Below are 22,406 nucleotides of genomic sequence, written 5' to 3' on the forward strand. Positions count from 1 at the left end.
GGGCTGCACACACTACTAACTCTAAGCAACCTGTTGCACCAGTACTAAAACTGACCAATAAATCAATAATTGCCCAATTTATTTAAATAGCATACAATATGGCTAATTTTATAAAACAATAGTCTGTGACAATCTCAAAAAATACTTAATTTTTAATTTCATGCATTAGCATTTAGTAAATGTAAGCTTATATGTGGAAGGTGTCACAAATAGAGTTTGGGTTTTGCAGAATAACTCTTATAATGATGTAGATATTACTATTTTTAATAATTCAGGTGAGTTTTTTTAATATTGAAAATTGTACTTGGTCACACTGAGGGATATCCATAGAACAGCTGTTCAAGCAGCTAAGTTCAGTATGTTCAACAGCCTAAAATATAAAAAGATATTATTTTTTTTTAATAATTCAGGTGAGTTATTTTTTAATATTGAAAATTTTACTTGGTCACACTGCGGGATTTCCATAGAACAGCTGTTCAAGCAGCTAAGTTCAATATGTTTAAAAGCCTAAAAATTTAGAAAGTAAATGAAATTGTTTGATTTTAAATAAAATATCAAAATAAATGACTTATTTTATTTATTAAATTCATTAATATTTAAATTAATAATTTGACAAGTCTTAATTTGTTATTTCTCTTGAAAAACCGATTGTATTTATGTATTTTATAAAAAATATATAAAAATGAAATATTTTTGGTTAATTAACAACTATCGATTGACGGTCGATAGTTTTTGCATACACAATTTAATCGAAAGGGCGCCACGCACGTCGATAACGCTGCACGTATTTTTTCTCCCATCTTGTAGTGGTATCGCTAACCTTAAACACCCTGTGGATCTCACGCTTGATAAATTAATAATACATTTAATAGAGCATGAGCGCTATTGTTTAAGTTTTACACATAATTTAAAAGTTTTATTTGGAATTTCGTGGCTTAATGTATAACATGTGATAACTATTTTCGATGCAGTAACAAGAACCTGCTCGGTGGGAACCCAAATACATTTAGCTTATTGACTTAAACATACCCATATGCACATACATATGTATTAAAACAGTAGTCGCATACATATGTATATTCGTGTGGTGCTGCTGATAGTGTAAAAGTGTGTAAAAAAATGTCTGTGGAATTGTAAATATGTTTTTGTTTAAACAAATATGTACATAAATGCACAAAAATCGGTGCATGTGCATCCATATCTGCATATTTCTGTACATGCATATGTGCTCTAACTGCAATACATACCACCATTCGCATTCGCAAACAGTTTGTCGAAAAAGTGTGTCTACTCGGCGAGATAAAATAAAACAAAAAAACCAGAAAACAGTTGCCAAATCAGTCGCTATGTTAAGTAATTCGAAATTACTGTTCGGTGTTTCAAATACGGATTTCGATTGTTCAAAAAGTGAACCCATTTAATTGCCCTCGAATCCCATGCTTTGGCTGCAATAAGAAAACTCTATCGGCAAGTTGAGATATTCGACGGTCGAAACTGAATGTATTATGCCAAGCGGAAAATTGTTATATTGTTTATCTTTGATAATATGCCAATACATGTAAGTATGTTTCACGTGTACATATATGCCGTGCATGTGTGTGTGTGTGCCTGCTGTGTGTGTGAGTGTGTGTGTGATTGGCAATTTTAAGGACCTAGGTATACCGAACTTGAGCAAAATACTTAATGGAAAAGGGTTTCAGTCAACTCTTTACCTGTTCTTAAAAGAGCTAAAAAACTATTCCCCTGCAAGAAATGCAGTTTCTGTATGTATGTATCTATATCCAAGAGCAAGGATTGCGATTTTCAGATCTATATACAAGAAAATATCATTACTATCCTCTGATAATTATGAATAATGGATAACAATGCAGTCATATCTTGGTAGTATGTCGTGAAATACATCTAGCGGATTTTGCCTACATTCATTACCATTTTTATCTAAAGATATTACTATCTCAAGGAACAGAAAAAATTATACCTGGCTTAGGATTTGCAACTATTGATAATATTAAGAACCTCTTAAGATATACACAAGTGATAATGTCTTAAATGATCTCTCAGTACAAAAACATAAATAAGAGTTTCGAGTGGTTCTAAACTATTTATTCTTATATTATTACTATCCTCTAATAATTATGAACAATGCAGTCATAAAGAACAGAAAATATTACCTTGCATAGGATTTCCAACCCACTATTAATAATCATGAGAACCTGTTAAGATATACATAAGTGATAATGTCTTAAATGATCCCTCAGTTGAAAAACCTAAATAAGAGTTTCGAGTGGTTCTAAACTATTTATTCCTTCTATTATTACTATCCGCTAATAATTATGAATAATGAATAACAATGCAGTCATACCTCGGTAGTATGTTGCTTGAAATCGTGAAATACATCTATCTAAAGATATTACTATCTCAAAGAACAGAAAAAATAATACCTTGCTTAGGATTTCCAACCCACTATTGATAATATTAAGAAACTGTTAGGATATACATAAATGATAATGTCTTAAATGATCTCTCAGTTGAAAAACCTAATTAAGAGTTTCGAGTGGTTCTAAACTATTTAATCCTTCTAGCCCTTGTTTTGAACATGTTTTTTTGTTTGATAGCCTCTTTAATAAGTTTGAACACAGCAAAATTTATTAAAACCTTTTAATTTCCTTGCTTCTTTTCTCTTTTCAGAACAAAAACATTGAAATGGATTAAAATATAAGTAAACAACTGGTTTCCAATTAGATTTGAATGGATGCAGCTAACCTAATTTAACAAAAGACAAGTCTTTTAACTTTAAAAATATGGCCAACACCATTTCGTTAATGTCTAACGTGATACGCAATGTAGTGAGCAAAAAACGTATACGATACAAAGAAAAAGGATACAATTTGGATTTAACCTGTAAGTCATCAAATTAAGTGCCCTTTTAAGGAATTATAATTCTTATGTTTCCCTATTTTTGTTTTACAGATATTAATGATAACATAATTGCCATGGGGTATCCAGCACCGGATAAAATAGAGGGCCTCTACAGAAACCGTCTAGAAGATGTCTATAAGTTTTTGGAAGAAAATCATGGCCAACATTACAAAATATATAACCTATGCTTAGAGCGTAGTTACGACGTGGGAAAATTTCACGGGGTAGGATATATCTTGTGTGGCTATAGTAGTTCCAATCAATAAATCTATCAATTTATTACAGAGAGTAGCAGTTTTTCCGTTCGAAGACCATAACCCTCCAACGATTGAGTTAATACAACGATTTTGCAAGGATGTTGATTTGTGGCTTAAGGAAGATTCGTCCAATGTCGTAGCCGTGCACTGTAAAGCTGGAAAAGGCAGAACTGGTAAGAAAAGTTTACCCTTTGTCCGTAGATTCATTGAAAAGTACATTGTATTAAATAAATACTTTTATCTGATCTAACAAACTTTTTATAGGTACCATGATTTGTGCATATTTACTGTTCAGTGGATTACAAAAATCCGCTGATGAGGCATTAGCGTGGTATGATGAGAAGCGTACAAAGGATCGTAAAGGTGTGACAATCCCATCTCAGCGTCGATATGTTCAGTATTTTTCCAAACTAGTTTGTTCAAGTGTTCCATATTCGAAAATAAGCCTTAACGTGAGTATTTTAAGAAAGTCGTACTAAGCTGCAACGAAATTATACTTTTCCCTTTTTATATTTTGTAGGTATGTGAAATACGGTTCTCGGAGTCCGGTTTTCTGCAAAATTACGGCACGGTAAAATGTTCAGTATCTGTATTACACGACTCAGCCACAGAAAATGCAAAGCCAGATGTAAGTAAATAACATCTAACAATCTACGACGGGTTAAAATATTTTATTCTGGTTTATGCCTATTTCAGAGACTGAAAACCTGGACGATTGATTTTCAAAAATCATTTGTATTGACCAGTAAACCATCTTTACCAGTTTCCGGTGATATAAAATTCGAACTTAAACAAAAATCCTCAAAGAAAATAGTTTGTCATTTTTGGCTGAATACATTTTTTGTTCGAAATTATTCACGTGAGTATAACTAGAAATTCTAAAGCGGACAAATCAATTTAATAAGCTTCGTTTTCCTGTTTAGCTTGTGAATCCGATGGAACAGTTAACAAATATATACACACTTTAAGCAAATCGGAAATCGATGATGTACATAAAGACAGAGAACACAAAGCGTTTTCAGAGGATTTCAAAGTACGTTGCGCAGGATTTTTCTAAGATCCAGACTACAATGACCTATTGATTGTAACCAAACTTTATATATTTTCCAGATTTCAATCGTATTTGAAGCAGAAAATTGTAGCAAAGATGTTAGCGCTGAACCTTCTGATAAAGAGAAAAATGACAACGTTTTAAATTTTGAAAGATCAGATTATGACAGTTTGCCCCAAAACTGCTTTCTTGATAAAAAAGTCTTAACTCCGATCGTCAATGATAACACAGCGAAAAGTCAAACAATAGAACCGTTGGATCATAAGGATATAGTTGTAAGTGAAAACACGTTTTGCGCAGAAAATATGCTTAATATATAAATCTAATATTCGTAGACTAAAATTCAATACGACACATCAACCAATTCAAAAAATACTTCGACTGCGTCTAAACGCAAACAGCCTAATAGCAAACCTCTTTTATCAAGCTTGAATGATTCCACAAAAGAGGAAATAAAAAAAAATCATATATTTAATCAACCGTCCATTAAAAAACCTGATTTAATCAAATGGCAGAATAGTGAAGTTCATATCACCTCTGACACTCGAAGTATAAATGAAAATAAGAACATCAATTACAATTCATACATCACATGTAAACAATCCTCTCCAAAATTCAACTGTGGTACCGAAGAAGGCGAGGGAGATTGGGAATCCGGTGAGTTTTCTGAATACTATACATCTCAAAGACCAGATCTCACTAAAAATCTATCTGTTTAAATTGAATAATAAAAAAAAACGTTCTTATTTCATCTTTGTATTAAAATGAGTTTATTTTAATTAGACTTCTTGCCCATTACCGGTTTTTTTTTTACATTAATAGTATTCAAACTACCATTTCTCAGATAGCCTTTTTACTACCATATATCGTCCAAACATTTATATTCTTATTGACTTCGCCAGAATAAACACCCGAGACGATTTAAAAGACTTCTGGCTGAACGATCTCTTATTTTTGATGTATAAAACGAAGCCACCAGAACTGGATTTATATGTCCCCAAGACTTTTACGAGTATACTAGCAGACAGGCTTGCAAAGATCCACTTCCTTTTACAGGGGAACCGATCGATGACAGCTGGGCTCTGCACATCTGTTTAGAATTTAATGTACATAGGTGAGTGGGAGCCTAAGAAAGGTCAACTAATCGGGCAAACCCTTTATCAGTATCCGCATCGATTCTCATCAAACATACTTCACCTCTTCATAATATATGTATATGACTCCGGACATCTCAATTGCGTCGTTCATTTCATTTAATAAATACTGGTATTAAAATATCGAATTTTTCCGATTAAATTTCTGAACTTCTTTTAGATTTCAATGTTAATCCAATGTTTCATTGATAAGCTTATCTTAAAAATAAAAATCGCACCTAAATCGATAAAACTGAAGAGATTCCTTAAATATTTTTTATGTTTCATTGCCATTAACCGTCTTCGGCATAAGGAGATATCTTCGAATACTTGCAATGCTTAACCATTCACGCTTATTCGATATTTTTCATTGTTGAGTTTTATTAACTTAACTAAATTGTTAATATAGGTTGATATCCAAGTTCAAACATGACTAAATATATGAATATTTTTATTTAATTTCAGGTGAATCAACATACCTGTAATCAATGCTTATTACGGACTTATAATTCTTGGTGATTTAGCAAAGTAATTAAAATTGCTAAGTAATTGGCTAATCTATTCGAATTTGTAAATATACTGTATGATATTTATTTAAGTAGTTTTAACAATTATTTTAAATAAACTCATGTACATTTTGTATTGTAGATTTCATTCGAACTTTGGGTTTTTGTCTGAAATTTTGGTATGATAAAGTCAGGGTAAGGACGATGAAAATACTGCAATGACTTCAGAAAGTCCCGACTAGACTAGGAAAAATTAAGAAATGTGAATTCTTTAACAATTTGCCAAACCATCTTAAGGCTAAATAACAAGTAAAACTCCCTTGAACATATTTTAAGGTGAGGGTCAGGACCCTGGTTTTGAGAAATAGCTGTTTAATAATTCAAAAGAACAAAGTTTTGGACCGTATCTCGGACATTTTCGTCTTTTTGATTTTGAAACTGTTTCTGTGACAGGGAAATTTGTTTTTGGGGGGGGAATTTGGTTGGAAGACAATTCTACTACACTCTGTATAAGAGGTCTTCTTTCACATTTTTAATTTATGAAAATATTTTTTCCAAGAAAGTGAATGTAAGTAAGTTCTTAAATATCTTCCTACATAGGGCTAGCAGTAATTCCATCCAAATACTTAAACTCTGCTAAAACACGATTTTAAAAGGTACGCCTAACGACAAAGGGTGGCTCTAAAAATTATCGATAACATACAAAAATATACTAAATATATAAATATACCAACATCGTGGAAATCACTGTTATTATAGATTAAGGCCATATAATACGCAATGACTTTATTTTTTAAGCTATATTTAAAAAGGGTCTATTTAAGGTGTTGCTTGTAAATTAACTCATTAGTCACTAAATAAGGTAGGGAGAAATACAATTTTTTGTATTTGTATTTAACCTTGTTTTTAAGTAAACCGGACTATTTTTTAAATTTCCAAAAATGTTGTGTAAAAATTATGTTCCGGTTCCGCGTTCCAAAATGCAATACCCCAAATTGGCGGATGCTTGGATGCTATCTTGACGCCCTTATATTATTGTGTAAAATTGACGTAAACTCTGAGAACTTCTCCGCTTAACGTCAAATATCTAATTTTAAAAATGACTAATTACTCGGAATTTTTAAAGAAAGTTTTTAGCGATATTGGCCAGCGTTCAGCGTACTCGCAAATGCTAATTGGAGTCACTTCAGGATGGTATGTGTTATATCATTACAGCGCAGCCAAGTAGAATTTAATCAATGCGAAATCTGTGTTACCTCCAGTACATTCATTATTGGCGCACCCTTATTATTTACTAATAGATGATACAGTAGATATTTATGTTATTCCCAAGAAACCGAGGATTAAAGAGAATTCTATCAGTTTCTTGATCTATACATGTGTATATAAGTATGGTTGTTTGTGCCACAGGTAAGGACCTTCAACATAAGCGGTTCCTATCTAATTAATGCGGTATTATAGCGGTCTGTAAAACTAGAGACAGACTGCATTTATGAGATTAAGATTATGATACCAAAATACACAATAAAAAAATGTAGTTATAATACATTTGCTGGAAACTAAGTAAACATTATACAAATTTTCAGGGCTACAGGATTTACAACCATGAAGATAGGCAAATTTGCTGCTTTTGCTGTTGGCGGCAGCATTATCTTGCTGGAAATTGCACACCAAGAAGGTCTTATAAAAATAAACTGGACCAAATTGGATAAGAGCGTTGATAAGCTGGCCGACAAAGTGGAAGCTTCGTTAGGTCGTGAGAAAAATTGGAAAGATAAGGTATGATTTTAGGATCTCCATGTTGTTACTTCAACATACTCAAATCGTATCTTTTCCCCTGTTCTTGCAGACCGAAAGATATGTCGACAATCAGCTGGATAGAGCGGAAAGCCTTTTGACCAGAAACGGCAAGAAAGTGGCCAAGTGGTATACCAAACTGATTGGCGATGAGGAGGGCCCGAAAGTAAACGATCTGCACATATTCCTGGCCTCGTTCTTCGGTGGCGTTGCCCTAGGAATTGCAACTGGATAATTTATATAATAAACGGCACAAAAAAACATTAAAATACCATATGGCTATTATGAACAAATCTCACTAAATAAAGTTACACGAAAAAAAATAATATAAACGGAAATCGAATTGAATGCCTGTCTTGACTGTGAAAACTAAATGATATTTTGTGGGTATTAAAATGTTTATAGATCTTTTATTTTATCAAGTTCTTAAATCTACTTATGTTACAGTCCATTCGTTGAAAATACATATGTGTGTAAATGCCTACGTTTGCATTTCTGGATTACTGGCTTTAAAATGGCCTTCGTGCCAGGTTTTAAGACGGTTTGAGATATCTGTAAACGTTGGACGTTTAACTGACTGCTCATGCCAGCACTCGATCATCAGCGAATAGACTGCAGTGGGACAGTTTTCCGGAGCGGAAAGCAGTTGCCTTGAACGGATTAGATTGATAACTTCCTGATTGCTATAGCCGTAGTATGGCTGGAAGATGTAAATGGTTAGTTTTTGTGAACTTATATACAAGTTAATACATTTTACCTGCATTCCATAGCTGTAGATTTCCCAAAGAACCACTCCAAATGACCATACATCGCTCTCCGTGGTGAATTTACCATACAATATCGACTCTGAGGGCATCCACCTTACAGGCAATAGTGACTTTGACTGGACCCTTTAATGAAATCCATTGTAAGATTGTAATTTTTGCAAAGTCTGAACGGAATTTAAGTCTTACCGATAATAATCTGAGCTGTAAATGTCCCTGGATAGTCCAAAATCGGATATTTTCACAACCAAACCCTCGTTTACCAGACAGTTTCGAGCTGCCAGGTCCCGATGAACGTAATGATGGGCCGACAGATACTGCATTCCCTCGCTGATTTGCAGCGCTATCTGTAGAAATTCCAGTTGCGATAGGGACTTTCCCTCGGTGGGTGAGTTTGAGATCAGAAACTCGTGCAGATCGCCATTGGCCATATACTCGAAGAGCATGCAATATGGCTCCTTGTTCAGCACAACCCCTAGTATGCAGACTATGTTCTGATGTTTTAGATCCGATATTAGTTCGATTTCACGCTTAAAATCTTGTTGAGTTTTCACTGAGGCGTTTTCTTTTAAGGCCTTAATGGCAACTGTTATGGTGGTTTTATTTGGCTGCAAAAGCTGTCCCTTGTAAACTTTTCCTAAAATGGTATAGTATTAAGATTTATAAACCCTGTTCCTTACTTTCGTTACTTACCAAAAGCTCCTTCGCCCAGCTCCTCCAAAAACTCAACATCTTGAAGGGTAAAATGGGATATTCTCAGTAGAGTATTTCTTTCAATTAGCTTGGAGTTCAGAGCAACATGATCGGATAAGTTTCCCAAGTTGCCTCTGCCCACATCTTGAGCATTATTTAGTTGTGAATTTCCGTAAATATTCTTATCGGCGCTGGGTGTGTTGATCTGAAACAAATATTTGTTATATTCTAAACCATTTTGTGGTTGTCATGGTTACTTACATTATGAATATTCCTCATGCCATAGTGCATAATGGTTCTCCTTTTAAAAAGTATTATTCCGAATATTATTATAAAAATCAAGATGATGGCTGCCGTCGTTCCCACAATGGCAATCCAAATTTTATCTGCACATTTGGGAATGTCACAAGGTTCTATTATGCGCTCCCTCGAAGAATCCACAAAACACCAAGGGCTATTTTCCACACTACCTGGGTTCCTAAAAATATAGAAAAATGGTTTATATTATAACTATTCGAATTAAAACCTTTTTGTTTAACTACCTGCAGAAATTCTGACCGATGAGCTCTGGAAAATCAGATATTTCTTTCATAAGCCAAGACCATCTTAAACAGGGTTTTCCGGAGGCGGACACGTTCGCAACTCCTCTATAGGTCGACCCATCCTCCCAGTAACAGTTCTCTGTCTTATCCACCTCAATGGTTATGCCCAGGGATAAGCAATCCTTGTGTTGGGGAAGCTGTTGGCAATCCTCGACCCCAACCATCCCGATGACTGGATGTCTTTTGGCGATGGCATACTCCTTCTGACACAGCTCGTTCTCCAGAAGTTCGCACTCCTCGCGGCAAATGCGTTTTAGGTTCTCAGACTCTCTGGTTGGTGGGTATTTACTCGAAATATCTGTGCTGAACACATCCTCGTAGATGGTGGATTTCTTTTTAAATATATTTATGCTTTTCATATCCTTAGTTTTGGTTCTCTTGCGGCGTATGGTGACATTGGAACTCTTGTACTGCTTTGCGTTAGTAGCCACGTTGGCAAAATACAATAAATTCGTGCGTTCAGGAGTTCTGCAAATCGGCATCGAGGAGAAACATAAACTGGGCAAGGCGTACATGCGACAATTCGCATTCATATCTCTGAAAATAAGCCATTAGAATCTGATATTATTATGTTATGTTATGGTATACTCACTTGGATTCCCTTATTACTCCATAGGCCGCCTTCAGTCGCTCCTCCAAGTCGTTCATAGTGAGATTCGGGGACACAAAAACATGGGCATTGCTCAAAACATCTTTGCAAATAGTGCCATTGTAAATATGACAGATTCCCGATGATTTCTGAAACCTGAGAATCCAATTTAAAATGATTAGACTTTAATTATTAAGTTGCAAGATACAATTTCTTATTAGAAGAAATACCTAAACACTTTTAAAATATATTAGTTCCAACTAATCTTATAAATACGATTTTTATTTAACAGTTTTTATTAATTTAATAAAAGTATAATTCTGAACACCTGATTTAAATAAAATAAATTCACACAAATGAAAGAAGCTGTTTCCATGTTCACCAAATACCTACCCGTATATTCCAGAGTCCACATTATAGCTCTCCACATCCTTTCTTTTAAATACCAGTAGGATCGAAATACACACGATAAATGCAGAATATTTTTTCATATTGCTAAACCTCTAACAATATAAAACCTTTTGTTATTTTAATAGACCAATTGACATGCCAACGATTCTGAAAATATTTTTGTATTTATTCCTTGGCGAAAACTTTGTATGACATACAACATTTCATCCCTTCACGCAGCCATTGGGGTTGTTGACTCCCTATCGATGAATCGATATAACTTAGAGTACAAAGGTTCCGAACAAAGAAGTTAACAATTGAATAGTTAAATATTGTTATAAATTTAAAAGTAATATTTAAATGTTGTACTAACTATGTCACAATGTTCTAATAATTTAAAAATAAAAGTACCAACTTTATATAACAATTTAAAACAGTTTCCATTTATTTCGCATTTGGCGGTTATATCTATATTAAAACATTTTGAATGAATAGATTTTATATGAAATGTACTTGCTTTAAGGATTTTTAAGGGACACTATACTTGAACCTTAAGACTTTGAATTTGTTTCGAGGACAAGCCCAATAAGTTATACAATTGTATGAAGGGTCACTAAACATATTCACTTTTTTTTAATTTAAAACCAAAATAACAATTAAGCATTTATACTAATTATTAACAATGTTTTTGGTAAGGGAACAAGAAATGATTTAGAGATAATCTATAGCTTTCGGGAATACAAGACTAACCAAAGTCCAACTTCGGTTACTCCATACTATCGACAGTCTCCTCCGAAACGAAGCCAACTATGCTGAATGCGGTTTCCTCGCTGACCCACAGGAATCCAATGATCAAGGCCTCAAGAACCCCAATTACTGCTCCAGCGCAAATATCCAAGACATAATGACGTTGCAGAATTAGTCGCGAGATGGCGACGCTCACAGCCCAAGCGGTGACCGGTAGCAGGAATATAATGTGCAGGGGATACAGCTTGGTGAAGAACAGGAGTACGAAGAACGCCCTGGAGGAGTGGCCGGAGGGAAAACTGAACTTATCGGGTCCTATGGCCAGCATATCCTTGTTGGCAGCCGGTCTTCTGCGCCGAACGAGCGCCTTCAGCACAGCCACGACCACAACATCGAGTACTAGACCCAAAAGCATGTTCACTTGCATCTGGTACAGGCTCTTCGAGCTGACCAGCCATATAAAGGCAATCCAGGAGGCAAACCAGGCAACGCCATGGCAGGATATCTCTAGGATTTGGCTATGCAACCGCAGGGATTTAAATACAGACAGGTTGGAGACGGCTCTAACGAAATGCTTGGACACCTGGACATCCTTCTCCAAAAGGTATTTAAGAGCTGGTGAATTCTGCGAAATAATAGGTGATTAAAGTTAGTACTTATCAGCATATGAATCATCACAAAGACCAACCGTCTTCATATCGTAAGATGTTTCTATTTTTGTGTTTTTATTTAGCGTTAGAGATGTGAGGGCTAAGCTGTCAAACGATTTATATTCGATAAGTCAGAAAAACATATCTTCAGCTTGGGACGATGAACTGAAACACTAAAATGGCAGTTTTATTGGTTTCCACTTTGTTTTATAATTCCATTTAACTTAATGTTAACTATTATTAACCAGTTAAGAGGCAAATTTTTAAAATTATTATTCCATTTATTGATTTTCAATCGGATATGGCCGACTCTAGTCGTTTGTGTTTTGGTCCCTCTCCAATCTGGTCACACCGATTTAAATAACTTTTGTTGTGATCGAATATTCCAATAGATTTTCGTATATTGTATTGTATCCATGTACAATTATTCTCATGCGAAAGTGCCGAAGATAGTTGGTTCCGTACTTTTTATAACATTAAAATAATTGAAAATGTTTGCAAGTCTTGTGCCCAGTGTATAGAATAAAATAAGCAAAAAAAAATCGATTTTATTTTTCCATAAGAAAATCGTTTCAATCTCTGCGTTAAATGGTAAATAAATATTCTATTACGTTTTCCCCTCCACACACAAAAAACACTGAATCCCCAGAAACTAGCTAGCAAAACGTGACAGAATCGATTAAAACTGAATGCCAGTGTGCCGGTAATGAAAAAATTATTGATATTTAACATAAAATGTCAACTTCCCCCGACAGTATGTACCTATGTATGCGCAAATGTCTAACGTTTACATATCGACACTGCCCGAAGACCGCTTCATTTATCTTCAACCGTATTTTCCATGTACGATGTACGAATGCATGAAACAAGTTCTATCTGAAAGATAGTTTGGAAATTTACAAAAATTATCGACCCATTGTGTGTATGTATGTGTATAGTTTACATCTTACATATATGTATACCACTGGAGGTTTACAGTTTTCACCAGTCCGGTATGTACATACATACGTATTTACACAGGCGTGTGCATACATATGAACTTATGTACATCGCAGTGGTCCAACATTCCGTACTTTTATGTTTAAGCCGACATATCGATTTTAAATCGGTTTTTTCTCTGCGTGCCGCTAAGCACTAAGAACCTAATGGATGTAGAATATCCATGGGATATATTATCTCAGCCCTTTTTGTAAAGTATGAAAAACCTTTTATTTCTTATCATTAAGGTTGTTAAAAGTCAATTTCAAAGAGATACTGCGTTATGCAATTGTATCTTTTATAAGGAGTTCCCCAATTCTATCTAGTTTATCATGAGTCTGAGTCCCATAAGTTTGGTAATAAAGTCGCACCATACTTGTGCCTCCCCTATTCACCCTTCGCGACAACAGACCCATTTAATGTCCATAACATTCTGCCCAAATAAGGCCAGCCAAGTTTAATGTTTTCCTACCCCCTAATCTCTGGCGAAATTTTCAGAAAACTGCCTCCATCCATTTGGAAAGTCACCATGCATATGGCTTATTTTTACTTCTTATATAAAATACTATCTCATTGATGTTCTATCTTTATTGATTTATCGTATTTACTCTATTTAATTTTAATCTTTAGGCCGATATGCTCGTTGCCCTGAACTAAAAAAAATATATCAATGCAGCAGAATAAAATGACAGCCCAGCACCAACACTACACCGTTGAGGTGGGAGATACCAACTTTACGATCCATAGTCGGTACATTAATTTAAGGCCTATAGGATCAGGTGCCCAAGGAATAGTATGGTGAGTTTATTAATTTTTATAAATGAACCTATGTATAAAAATCACTTATTATCATATAGGATAATTAGTTGTTAGAGTTTCAAATTTCAATTTTAAATAATTATTCAATAAGTCTTTAAGCCATCCAAATGTATTTTAAAATCCTAAAGGATTTAAAATGTTTTGCTTTCTGTAGACAAATTCTAGACGAAATTTTAACCACCAAACATTAGAAAAGAAATCTGTTCGTAAATTGTGTAGTTTTTTCTTTTTTTCTGTTTATAGTTTACCTATTATGTTATATTATTTAACAACATTTGCATTTTTTACAGCGCTGCTTACGATACTATCACCGAACAAAATGTGGCGATTAAAAAACTATCTCGACCATTCCAAAATGTGACCCACGCCAAGAGGGCATATAGGGAGTTTAAGCTAATGAAGCTGGTTAACCATAAAAACGTAATTAAAATCCTTTTCTTACAATTTTAAATTTTCATTAAGAATACTGTGCTCCACAGATTATTGGCTTACTTAATGCTTTCACTCCGCAAAGGAACTTGGAGGAGTTCCAGGATGTTTATCTTGTCATGGAGCTGATGGATGCTAATCTCTGCCAAGTTATCCAAATGGATTTGGATCACGACAGAATGTCTTATTTGCTTTACCAAATGTTATGTGGTATAAAACATTTACACTCAGCTGGAATTATTCACAGAGTACAGTACTAACAGCTTATCAAAATAAGGTACAAAATTAAGTAATATTTTATTTACAGGACTTAAAACCATCCAATATAGTTGTAAAGGCAGATTGCACTCTGAAAATTTTAGACTTCGGTCTGGCACGCACTGCGGGAACTACCTTTATGATGACTCCCTATGTGGTAACCCGATATTACAGGGCTCCAGAGGTCATTTTGGGTATGGGCTACACAGAGAACGTGGATATATGGTCCGTGGGGTGCATTATGGGGGAAATGATAAGGGGTGGCGTACTGTTTCCCGGGACAGATCATATAGATCAGTGGAATAAAATTATTGGTAAGCTATGGCACAACTCTATCTTGATTCTTTATAACAAAACTTTGATTCTCATTACAGAGCAATTGGGGACTCCATCTCCCTCATTTATGCAGCGGTTACAGCCAACCGTCCGAAACTATGTGGAAAATCGTCCTAGATACACTGGATACTCATTTGATAGACTTTTCCCCGATGGCTTGTTTCCAAATGATAATAATCAGAATAGCCGCAGGAAGGCTTCTGACGCTAGAAATCTTCTTAGTAAAATGCTAGTCATTGATCCAGAGCAGCGGATATCTGTGGACGAGGCTTTGAAGCATGAATATATCAATGTTTGGTATGATGCCGAGGAAGTCGATGCTGTAAGTGTATGAATATAGTAGTGTAGTAACTGGTAACCTCATTTGATCTTATATATTCTATGAATTGATTCTTCCTTCAGCCTGCTCCGGAGCCATATGATCACAGTGTGGACGAGAGGGAACACACTGTGGAGCAATGGAAGGAGCTAATCTATGAGGAAGTCATGGACTACGAAGCACACAACACAAATAATAGAACGCGGTAGAGAACGACTTTTTCCTCCTTAGTCAGTCACAAAAACTAAAGCTTAACAACAATACGGCATGTATTGTTAAATTATTACAACAAATAAAATATTCAAATTGTATTTAAAAATATAGTAACCATTAAAAAATAAAATCAATATACAAAACTTTGTAATTTCTTAATTATTCTTTTTTAATTTCAACTTCACTAAGACTAATGCTTGCTTATCTTCTAAGTTCTTCTAAATCTTCTTAAAAAGTTTCAAAGTTCGGCCACGCCCCTTGTTTCAGACGCCAAATTCTTCCCATCTTTTTCCATGCCTATGTAATTTTATCTTTTAGAATAATAAACGTACAGCTTAAGCAATGAAAGTTTAATATTTTTCATTTAAATACAAGTTTTTATATTAAATTTATTAGGTATCAGATTTTATTTCCGATATTTAAAATCCTTATTGACTTGTGTTAAATAAAATAAAATAAAAATAATATGTAGTGATTTAAACAGTCAATAATAATTGTAACAAAAACTTAGAACGTAGATTAACAGAATAAAAAACTGGCTTATTAAAAATTGTGTTTATTTATTGTAACATATTTTAAGACATTGAAGGGAGTATTCGATAAGTGCGATGTCATCGATAGTTGCCGCATACCATTTTCGTCCTATGCTGCGATAACGATAACAAAGCAAAGTGTCATCGCGAATAAATGTGGGGTTTGATAATAAAGAATTGCGTTGGTGAACAATAATAATACAAATCCTAAATGTATCGGGCGTATTACCAGTAGATACTGATATTGCGATTATTGGTGATCCCGGCAGCAAGGAGCTTTAGGTAAATTGCGAACCAGACAAAAGGCCGTTTTGGTGTTATTTTCCATATCCATGTGCGTTTGTAAATGATACCACCAGAGCAGAGTGCCATATGTAACGTTGTTTGTACATACATACATGCCTACAGAGAAAAATAACTCGTAGATACATATATGTATGTAAGATGTATTAGAATTCCTGAGATATATGTATGCATGCATATATATTTATGATGCTCATCTATAAAACAAAATATGTACAAACATACGCGCGTACATGTATGTACATGCATATGTACACATAATAAAATGAGCATCTAGCTGCGGTTATCTTAATGCATTGCGCAGAAACTCAAAAAGAAACGAAAGCGAAACAACAAACAAAGTGTGCACTGTACAGTGGGCATTCATCATGCATTCCGAACTCCGAATTCCATCGCTTACATCCGATTCCATTCCGATTCTAATCTGCAGTCGTCGCCGCGTAAGCTGCAGCGGAATCGGAATTATTGACATAAACGGCGCGACGTAATTGCGTATTTTGATGTTCGATGTTCGATGTTGACAGACGGCGAAGGATTTTCGCGTATATGTACAGTGGTCGGCATAAGTATTTTGACAAAACAAAAGTTAAATATACTCATAATTTGAACTTACTTCGTGTAAACTATAGGCATCAATGGAAAGGTAATTTCAATGCCGTTTGAATGATACAATGCATTTCTTTACCCATTCAGTATTTATTGAAAAGGACGAATTTGTGTAAATCAACTTTTAAATTTTTTTTAAAAACTTTTTTCCTCGACTTGAAAACTTAAATTTTTTGATGCAAAAAGTTTCTTCAAACAAAAATAATAGTAACTGCAAAAAGAATTTTTCAAAAATCATTTTTCTTATATTTTTTATGAATTTTTGAAAATGCTTAAAAACAGGCATTTGAGCCATATTTTTCTCTTTTTCATACAAATTTTTTCCGACATTGTCACCTTCAAAAAATCATAAAAAATATAAGGAAAATGATTTTTGAAAAATTCTTTTTGCAGTTACTATTATTTTTGTTTGAAGAAACTTTTTGCATCAAAAAATTTAAGTTTTCAAGTCGAGGAAAAAAGTTTTTAAAAAAAATTTAAAAGTTGATTTACACAAATTCGTCCTTTTCAATAAATACTGAATGGGTAAAGAAATGCATTGTATCATTCAAACGGCATTGAAATTACCTTTCCATTGATGCCTATAGTTTACAAGAAGTAAATTCAAGTTATGAGTATACTTAACTTTTGTTTTGTCAAAATACATATGCCGACCAGTGTATATTCGCGTGTTTGTGTTGTGCCGTGAAAACCGATTTGTTTTTCCGGGTGATGAGATATTATGTTTGTTGTTTACGTTTCAGAAACGTACTATATCACACCTGAGATGTTGAACAGCAAACCCCTTATAAATATGTTTGTGTGTATATTATATCAATCAGGGTCCAAGAAAGTGAAAGCCAAATATGACGGACATATATCTTATATACTATCTAATTTAATTTAATATATAATATAGAAAAATAAATAATATATTAATCATGGTCCCAGAAAGTGAAAGACAAATATGATAAAAAAATATATCTTAAATCTTAATCTTATATATTAATAATAAAGAAAAACAAAAAAAATATAGTATATAGAAAATTCCTTATAAACATGTTTGTATGTATATCATATCAATCAGGGTCCCAGAAAGTGAAAGCCAAATATGACGGAAATATATCTTATATATTATTTAATTTAATATATTACATAGAAAAATAAATATTATATCAATCATGGTCCCAGAAAGTAAAAGACATATATGATAAAAAATATATATCTTAAATCTTAACCTTATATATTAATAATATAGAAAAACAAAAAAAATATAATATATAGGAAATTCCTTATAAAAATGTTTGTATGTATATTATATCAATCAGGGTCCCAGAAAGTGAAAGCCAAATATGAAAAAAAATACATATATCTTACATATCTAATTTAATTTAATATATAATATAGAAAAATAAATATTATATAGAAAATCCCTTATAAATATGTATGTATATTATATCCATCAGGGTCCCAGAAACTAAAAGACAAATATGATAAAAAAAATAGATCTTATGTATTACTTAAAATATAATATATAATATAGAAAAATAAATATAATATAAAGAAAATTCCTTATAAATATGTATGTATGTATGTATCAATCATGGTCTCAGAAAGTGAATGCCATATACATATGATGAAAATAGATCATTTGATTCAATTTATAATAATAACATACTAATTTACCTTGCAGGAATTAGCATCCTGAAATCATGGCCTCAATATCGGATGATGGCATGGTACTGAGTGGCTACCACAAAAAGCTGAAGACCATGAAAAAGAAGTTCTTTGTGCTGTACGAGGAGACCAGCACTTCCTCAGCCCGTTTGGAATACTACGATACCGAAAAGAAGTTCCTGCAGAGAGCGGAACCAAAGAGGGTTATCTATCTGAAGAACTGCTTTAATATCAACCGGCGTTTGGACACGAAGCATAGATTCGTCATCGTTTTGTCCTCAAGAGATGGTGGTTTCGGCATCGTACTGGAGAGCGAAAATGATTTACGCAAATGGCTGGATAAACTACTATTTCTACAAAGGAATATCGCCAACACGAATGGCACAACACACTCAGCTTATGGTAAAAATAAGATAAAATAAGATTTATTTATGATCACTCTATGCAACTTATATTCTTCTATAGACCAAGTTTGGCAAGTTGTCATTCAAAAGAAGGGAATTTCGGAGAAAGTGGGAATCACTGGACCGTACCACTGTTGCCTTACTTCAAAATCCCTGACCTTCGTGTGTATAGGACCGGAAAAGACTCCCAATGGCGATGATCGAGTTGCTAGCATTGAGATTCTTTTGACAACGATCAGGCGGTATGTATTCCCATAAGAACTGATTGTAGCTCGGAATATATCATTATATCTATTATTCCAGATGCGGACATGCATCCCCTCAATGTATTTTCTACATGGAACTCGGCCGTCAAAGTGTCTTGGGATCTGGAGAGTTGTGGATGGAAACGGATAATGCAGCTGTTGCTACCAATATGCACAATACGATATTAAGGTAATTTATTCGCTTTCTATTGCCGGTTGTTTTATGACCCGTGACTTTGAAGCCTGATATAATTTTCGTTTCTAACGTATAGTATTTTTATTGCCATTAATTTTATTCATTGACTTGATATTTGCAGCGCTATGTCAGCTAAAACAGAGTCGAACACGAATTTAATAAATGTCTATCAAGCCAGACCTGATATTAGCCACGAGCCCATGAGAAAGCGATCATCGTCTGCAAACGAAGCTTCAAAACCGATAAACGTAATAAACGTTCGCCAAAACTCTCTCGAATTGCGGAACTGCAGTTCGCCCCAAACTTATAGTAAGTATTGTATTTCATATCATTTAAAGAGCTGTTTAATATTAAACTGATTCCGTTTTAGCCTTCGGAAGAGAGCGGTGCGATAGCTTACCAACCAGAAATGGAACCCTGAGCGAGTGCAGTAATCAAACATACTTTGGATCCAATCATGGGCTAAGATCTAACACCATATCTGGCATCCGTCCGCACCCATCCAACAAACACAGTAATAGTCCAACATTCGCCATGCCATTGAGATGCTCAGAGTCCGAGTCGTCAATTAGTATCGATGAGTCTGATGATAATGGAAGTTTTAGCCACTACCGATTAAAGTAAGTCATAGTTGCCATCTAAAATAGTTTAATGCTTTAGTATTTATGTAAAATTTTACTTTTCATAGCACACGGTCATCGAAAACGGCAATTCCTGAGGAAAACATTGATGACTTTGCAAGTGCGGAATTCAGCAAAGTCACCGAGCAAAGTGGTAATGCAAGAAGCAAAGTTCAATATGCCTTAGATCTAATCAAATTATTATTTTTATGACTATAGAAAGTGACGAAAACTACATACCGATGACCCCAATTAAGCCGACCTTGTTTGGCGATGTCAGCCAGGAAAAGGAGAAGGTTGAGATGCAAAGTTCACAGGATGCAAACCTGCACTTTGACTTTCCAGAGCACACATCCGAGAAGCTGGCCAAGGATTTCGATGTGGATTCTGATAATCAGTGAGTATGCCTTTCCTAGCTTTGCCCAGTAATGTAGTTAACATTGTTTTTCAGATGTGGACGTCCTATTCGAGCTTATTCAATAGGGAACAAAGTCGAGCATTTAAAGTTAAATAAGCGCCTGGGATATCTAAATGATACTGGTCAGAATCCGAATCGCGTGCGAGCATACTCGGTGGGTTCCAAGTCAAAGATACCGCGGTGCGACTTGCAGCGCGTGGTCCTTGTGGAGGATAATAAACATGAGTTCGGGGCGAATAGAAGTCATAGTAGCATTACAAAGGATGGTTCTAGCTCTGGGACAAGTGGCAATCGGGAAAAGAAATCCACAAGTGCCCCGCTCTTGAGTCTGAAGAACCAGATAAACCCCGACCGAATGAGTGACTTAATGGAAATTGATTTTTCACAAGCAACCAATTTGGAAAAACAAAAGTTCATCAAGAATAATGAAATTCCCAAACATATTGAAAACGTGTTCCCCAAGAGTATCAGAAACGATAGCTCCAACTTAGCCTTGAACGCTACAAGTCAGAAAGACATTTTCAATGGAACCAAAGTTGGCAACACCACGAGCAGCGCAACAGAGGATGGTTACCTAGAGATGAAACCAGTTGGCAATGCATATACGCCCAGTACACCCAGTACGACTTGCCTTTCGAGCAGTATAAACATGATCACTCTGGCAGACTTGTATGTGAAAAGGGCCATGCTCGATGCTAACAAAATAAGTACATATAATATTCCTAGAGAGCGGTTAGAGCCATCCATAAGCGAAGAAAAGAAGTCTAACTCTCCGGTAAATGAAAAACCTAAGAGTCCAGAACCCTCAACCGTAGAAAGTAATAGCAACATTGACATTGCACTCGAGACATTAACCGTGCAAAGCGATAAACCAATTAGCGTGGATGAAAAACTGATTGAGAACAACAATTTGGACACGGGTTGTCATGAGGAAAAGAAACTGGTTCACTCAATAAGTAGTGAAGACTACACACAAACTAAGGAGAAATCGAATGATTTCACAAAGATTAACGAAGCGGGCTACAAAATTCTTCAAATAAAAAGCGACAGTTCTCTTTTCTCATCGAAGCCTGGCCAAAAGGGCATTGCCAAGGATAATTTACTAGCGGAAAGTGCTAATACGATAGCCGATCATGGTTGCATCTCAGTCACCAAATTCAATATAACTCCAAAGGCAACCGATTCAAAAGTCGCAGATCCAAGCAAACAACAGAACATTCTCCAGATTAAGGATTTGAATTTCCCCTCAAGGTCTTTATCTCGCATATCCCAGACGGAGCTCCACTACGCCACCCTAGATCTTCCCCATTGTAGCGGCCAAAACCCAGGAACATACCTGAAGAAAGGTTCTCGCGAATCTCCGCCGGTGTCTGCATGCCCCGAAGTGGGCAACTCCTATGCGAAAATTGACTTTGATCAATCGGACTCATCTTCCTCCTCATCAAACATATTTAATACGTAAAGTTTTAGAATTTAAAACCATATGTATATGATTTGTTTAATATTGTACATTTATTGTAAATATTCTCTGACAAGCAAAGCTTACAATTTTGGATGCTAATAAATAAATTTTATTTAAATTATAATACTCGGTTTTTTTGAATGTAACAGACTATTTTTTAGAACTCGCTGAACAGAAGTAAGATTTTAAATAATCGGATCGGGACTAAGCCATGACCTTCTGTGCTTATAAAAATGAGATCTCGAGAACTTTAAGAACCCGAAAAGTTTGAAACATACAGATCCTAATAATGCCAAAGTTGTGCAACAAATAAAACAAGTTTATCGTCTGTAACTAAATAATTTTGGGTGGAAAAGATCATCGTTTTGTCGCCCAGGGGTATCCTGTGAAGAGATCTTTAGTATCAAATTCCTTTATTACCATAAATTATAAACACCTGCTCCCTTTCATGACAAGCCATTTTCTTGAGCATTCTCTCTGGTGATCTTTCTAATTCCCAATTAATTTTTGCCT

The 22,406-nt window shown here is 34.8% G+C and overlaps 6 protein-coding genes across 8 annotated transcripts; 4 read left to right on the forward strand and 2 right to left on the reverse strand.

Moving 5' to 3' along the window:
* Positions 1-814: 814 nt before the first annotated feature.
* On the forward strand, positions 815-6,014 carry LOC119548032 (phosphatidylinositol 3,4,5-trisphosphate 3-phosphatase and dual-specificity protein phosphatase PTEN). Of its 3 annotated transcripts, none has more exons than XR_005219263.1 (12): positions 815-1,558; positions 2,689-2,901; positions 2,971-3,143; positions 3,205-3,349; positions 3,441-3,628; positions 3,697-3,804; positions 3,873-4,035; positions 4,100-4,209; positions 4,287-4,502; positions 4,563-4,884; positions 5,130-5,341; positions 5,826-6,014. XR_005219263.1 is itself a non-coding variant. In XM_037855106.1 (12 exons), the coding sequence occupies exons 3-12, from the start codon at positions 2,802-2,804 to the stop codon at positions 5,843-5,845; spliced, it is 1,545 nt and encodes a 514-aa protein (XP_037711034.1). In that variant the 5' UTR covers positions 815-988; positions 1,270-1,558; positions 2,689-2,801; the 3' UTR covers positions 5,846-6,014. The 3 variants fall into 3 exon arrangements, 2 of the variants coding, with proteins under 2 accessions (XP_037711034.1, XP_037711036.1); XM_037855106.1 differs by lacking the exon at positions 5,130-5,341 and having other exon boundaries at positions 815-988; positions 1,270-1,558; XM_037855108.1 differs by lacking the exons at positions 4,563-4,884; positions 5,130-5,341.
* Positions 6,015-6,897: 883 nt separating this feature from the next.
* LOC119548682 (FUN14 domain-containing protein 2) lies at positions 6,898-8,001 on the forward strand. The gene is made up of 3 exons (XM_037856126.1): positions 6,898-7,060; positions 7,453-7,645; positions 7,716-8,001. The coding sequence occupies exons 1-3, from the start codon at positions 6,966-6,968 to the stop codon at positions 7,896-7,898; spliced, it is 471 nt and encodes a 156-aa protein (XP_037712054.1). The 5' UTR covers positions 6,898-6,965; the 3' UTR covers positions 7,899-8,001.
* Positions 8,002-8,052: 51 nt separating this feature from the next.
* Positions 8,053-11,164, reverse strand: LOC119548678 (tyrosine-protein kinase transmembrane receptor Ror). The gene is made up of 8 exons (XM_037856122.1): positions 10,705-11,164; positions 10,315-10,467; positions 9,663-10,259; positions 9,382-9,598; positions 9,121-9,325; positions 8,617-9,064; positions 8,421-8,553; positions 8,053-8,363 (listed from the first exon to the last, which is right to left on the reverse strand). Exons 1-8 carry the CDS (start codon positions 10,800-10,802, stop codon positions 8,145-8,147), a joined length of 2,070 nt encoding a protein of 689 aa, XP_037712050.1. The 5' UTR covers positions 10,803-11,164; the 3' UTR covers positions 8,053-8,144.
* Positions 11,165-11,304: 140 nt separating this feature from the next.
* Positions 11,305-12,254, reverse strand: LOC119548681 (phospholipid phosphatase 6). Its single transcript, XM_037856125.1, has 2 exons — positions 12,137-12,254; positions 11,305-12,073 (listed from the first exon to the last, which is right to left on the reverse strand). The coding sequence occupies exons 1-2, from the start codon at positions 12,143-12,145 to the stop codon at positions 11,468-11,470; spliced, it is 615 nt and encodes a 204-aa protein (XP_037712053.1). The 5' UTR covers positions 12,146-12,254; the 3' UTR covers positions 11,305-11,467.
* Positions 12,255-12,467: 213 nt separating this feature from the next.
* Positions 12,468-15,596, forward strand: LOC119548680 (stress-activated protein kinase JNK). The gene is made up of 7 exons (XM_037856124.1): positions 12,468-12,689; positions 13,707-13,874; positions 14,186-14,315; positions 14,375-14,572; positions 14,632-14,896; positions 14,957-15,240; positions 15,321-15,596. The coding sequence occupies exons 2-7, from the start codon at positions 13,747-13,749 to the stop codon at positions 15,444-15,446; spliced, it is 1,131 nt and encodes a 376-aa protein (XP_037712052.1). The 5' UTR covers positions 12,468-12,689; positions 13,707-13,746; the 3' UTR covers positions 15,447-15,596.
* Positions 15,597-16,109: 513 nt separating this feature from the next.
* Positions 16,110-22,017, forward strand: LOC119548677 (insulin receptor substrate 1). The gene is made up of 9 exons (XM_037856121.1): positions 16,110-16,265; positions 18,565-18,950; positions 19,014-19,194; positions 19,256-19,387; positions 19,515-19,702; positions 19,764-20,013; positions 20,082-20,167; positions 20,233-20,410; positions 20,465-22,017. The coding sequence occupies exons 2-9, from the start codon at positions 18,584-18,586 to the stop codon at positions 21,891-21,893; spliced, it is 2,811 nt and encodes a 936-aa protein (XP_037712049.1). The 5' UTR covers positions 16,110-16,265; positions 18,565-18,583; the 3' UTR covers positions 21,894-22,017.
* Positions 22,018-22,406: the final 389 nt, after the last annotated feature.

This window comes from Drosophila subpulchrella, chromosome 2L, assembly GCF_014743375.2.
Source record: "Drosophila subpulchrella strain 33 F10 #4 breed RU33 chromosome 2L, RU_Dsub_v1.1 Primary Assembly, whole genome shotgun sequence".
Lineage (NCBI taxonomy): Eukaryota > Metazoa > Arthropoda > Insecta > Diptera > Drosophilidae > Drosophila > Drosophila subpulchrella.

What these genes read in the sequence shown, in the direction of transcription:
- LOC119548032 (XM_037855106.1), top strand. Translation starts at nt 2,802, where the DNA reads ATGGCCAACACCATTTCGTTAATGTCTAACGTGATACGCAATGTAGTG. An exon ending in AGCTGGAAAAGGCAGAACTG is followed by an intron (nt 3,350 to 3,440) that starts GTAAGAAAAGTT and finishes AACTTTTTATAG; the next exon opens with GTACCATGATTTGTGCATAT. An exon ending in TGGATCATAAGGATATAGTT is followed by an intron (nt 4,503 to 4,562) that starts GTAAGTGAAAAC and finishes TAATATTCGTAG; the next exon opens with ACTAAAATTCAATACGACAC.
- LOC119548682 (XM_037856126.1), top strand. Translation starts at nt 6,966, where the DNA reads ATGACTAATTACTCGGAATTTTTAAAGAAAGTTTTTAGCGATATTGGC. An exon ending in ATTGGAGTCACTTCAGGATG is followed by an intron (nt 7,061 to 7,452) that starts GTATGTGTTATA and finishes ACAAATTTTCAG; the next exon opens with GGCTACAGGATTTACAACCA. An exon ending in AGAAAAATTGGAAAGATAAG is followed by an intron (nt 7,646 to 7,715) that starts GTATGATTTTAG and finishes CTGTTCTTGCAG; the next exon opens with ACCGAAAGATATGTCGACAA.
- LOC119548678 (XM_037856122.1), bottom strand. Translation starts at nt 10,802, where the DNA reads ATGAAAAAATATTCTGCATTTATCGTGTGTATTTCGATCCTACTGGTA. An exon ending in GTGGACTCTGGAATATACGG is followed by an intron (nt 10,468 to 10,704) that starts GTAGGTATTTGG and finishes TTGGATTCTCAG; the next exon opens with GTTTCAGAAATCATCGGGAA. An exon ending in GCTGGGCGAAGGAGCTTTTG is followed by an intron (nt 9,065 to 9,120) that starts GTAAGTAACGAA and finishes ATACCATTTTAG; the next exon opens with GAAAAGTTTACAAGGGACAG.
- LOC119548680 (XM_037856124.1), top strand. Translation starts at nt 13,747, where the DNA reads ATGCAGCAGAATAAAATGACAGCCCAGCACCAACACTACACCGTTGAG. An exon ending in TCAGTGGAATAAAATTATTG is followed by an intron (nt 14,897 to 14,956) that starts GTAAGCTATGGC and finishes TTCTCATTACAG; the next exon opens with AGCAATTGGGGACTCCATCT. An exon ending in ATGCCGAGGAAGTCGATGCT is followed by an intron (nt 15,241 to 15,320) that starts GTAAGTGTATGA and finishes TTCTTCCTTCAG; the next exon opens with CCTGCTCCGGAGCCATATGA.
- LOC119548677 (XM_037856121.1), top strand. Translation starts at nt 18,584, where the DNA reads ATGGCCTCAATATCGGATGATGGCATGGTACTGAGTGGCTACCACAAA. An exon ending in ATGCACAATACGATATTAAG is followed by an intron (nt 19,388 to 19,514) that starts GTAATTTATTCG and finishes TGATATTTGCAG; the next exon opens with CGCTATGTCAGCTAAAACAG. An exon ending in CAAAGTCACCGAGCAAAGTG is followed by an intron (nt 20,168 to 20,232) that starts GTAATGCAAGAA and finishes TTATGACTATAG; the next exon opens with AAAGTGACGAAAACTACATA.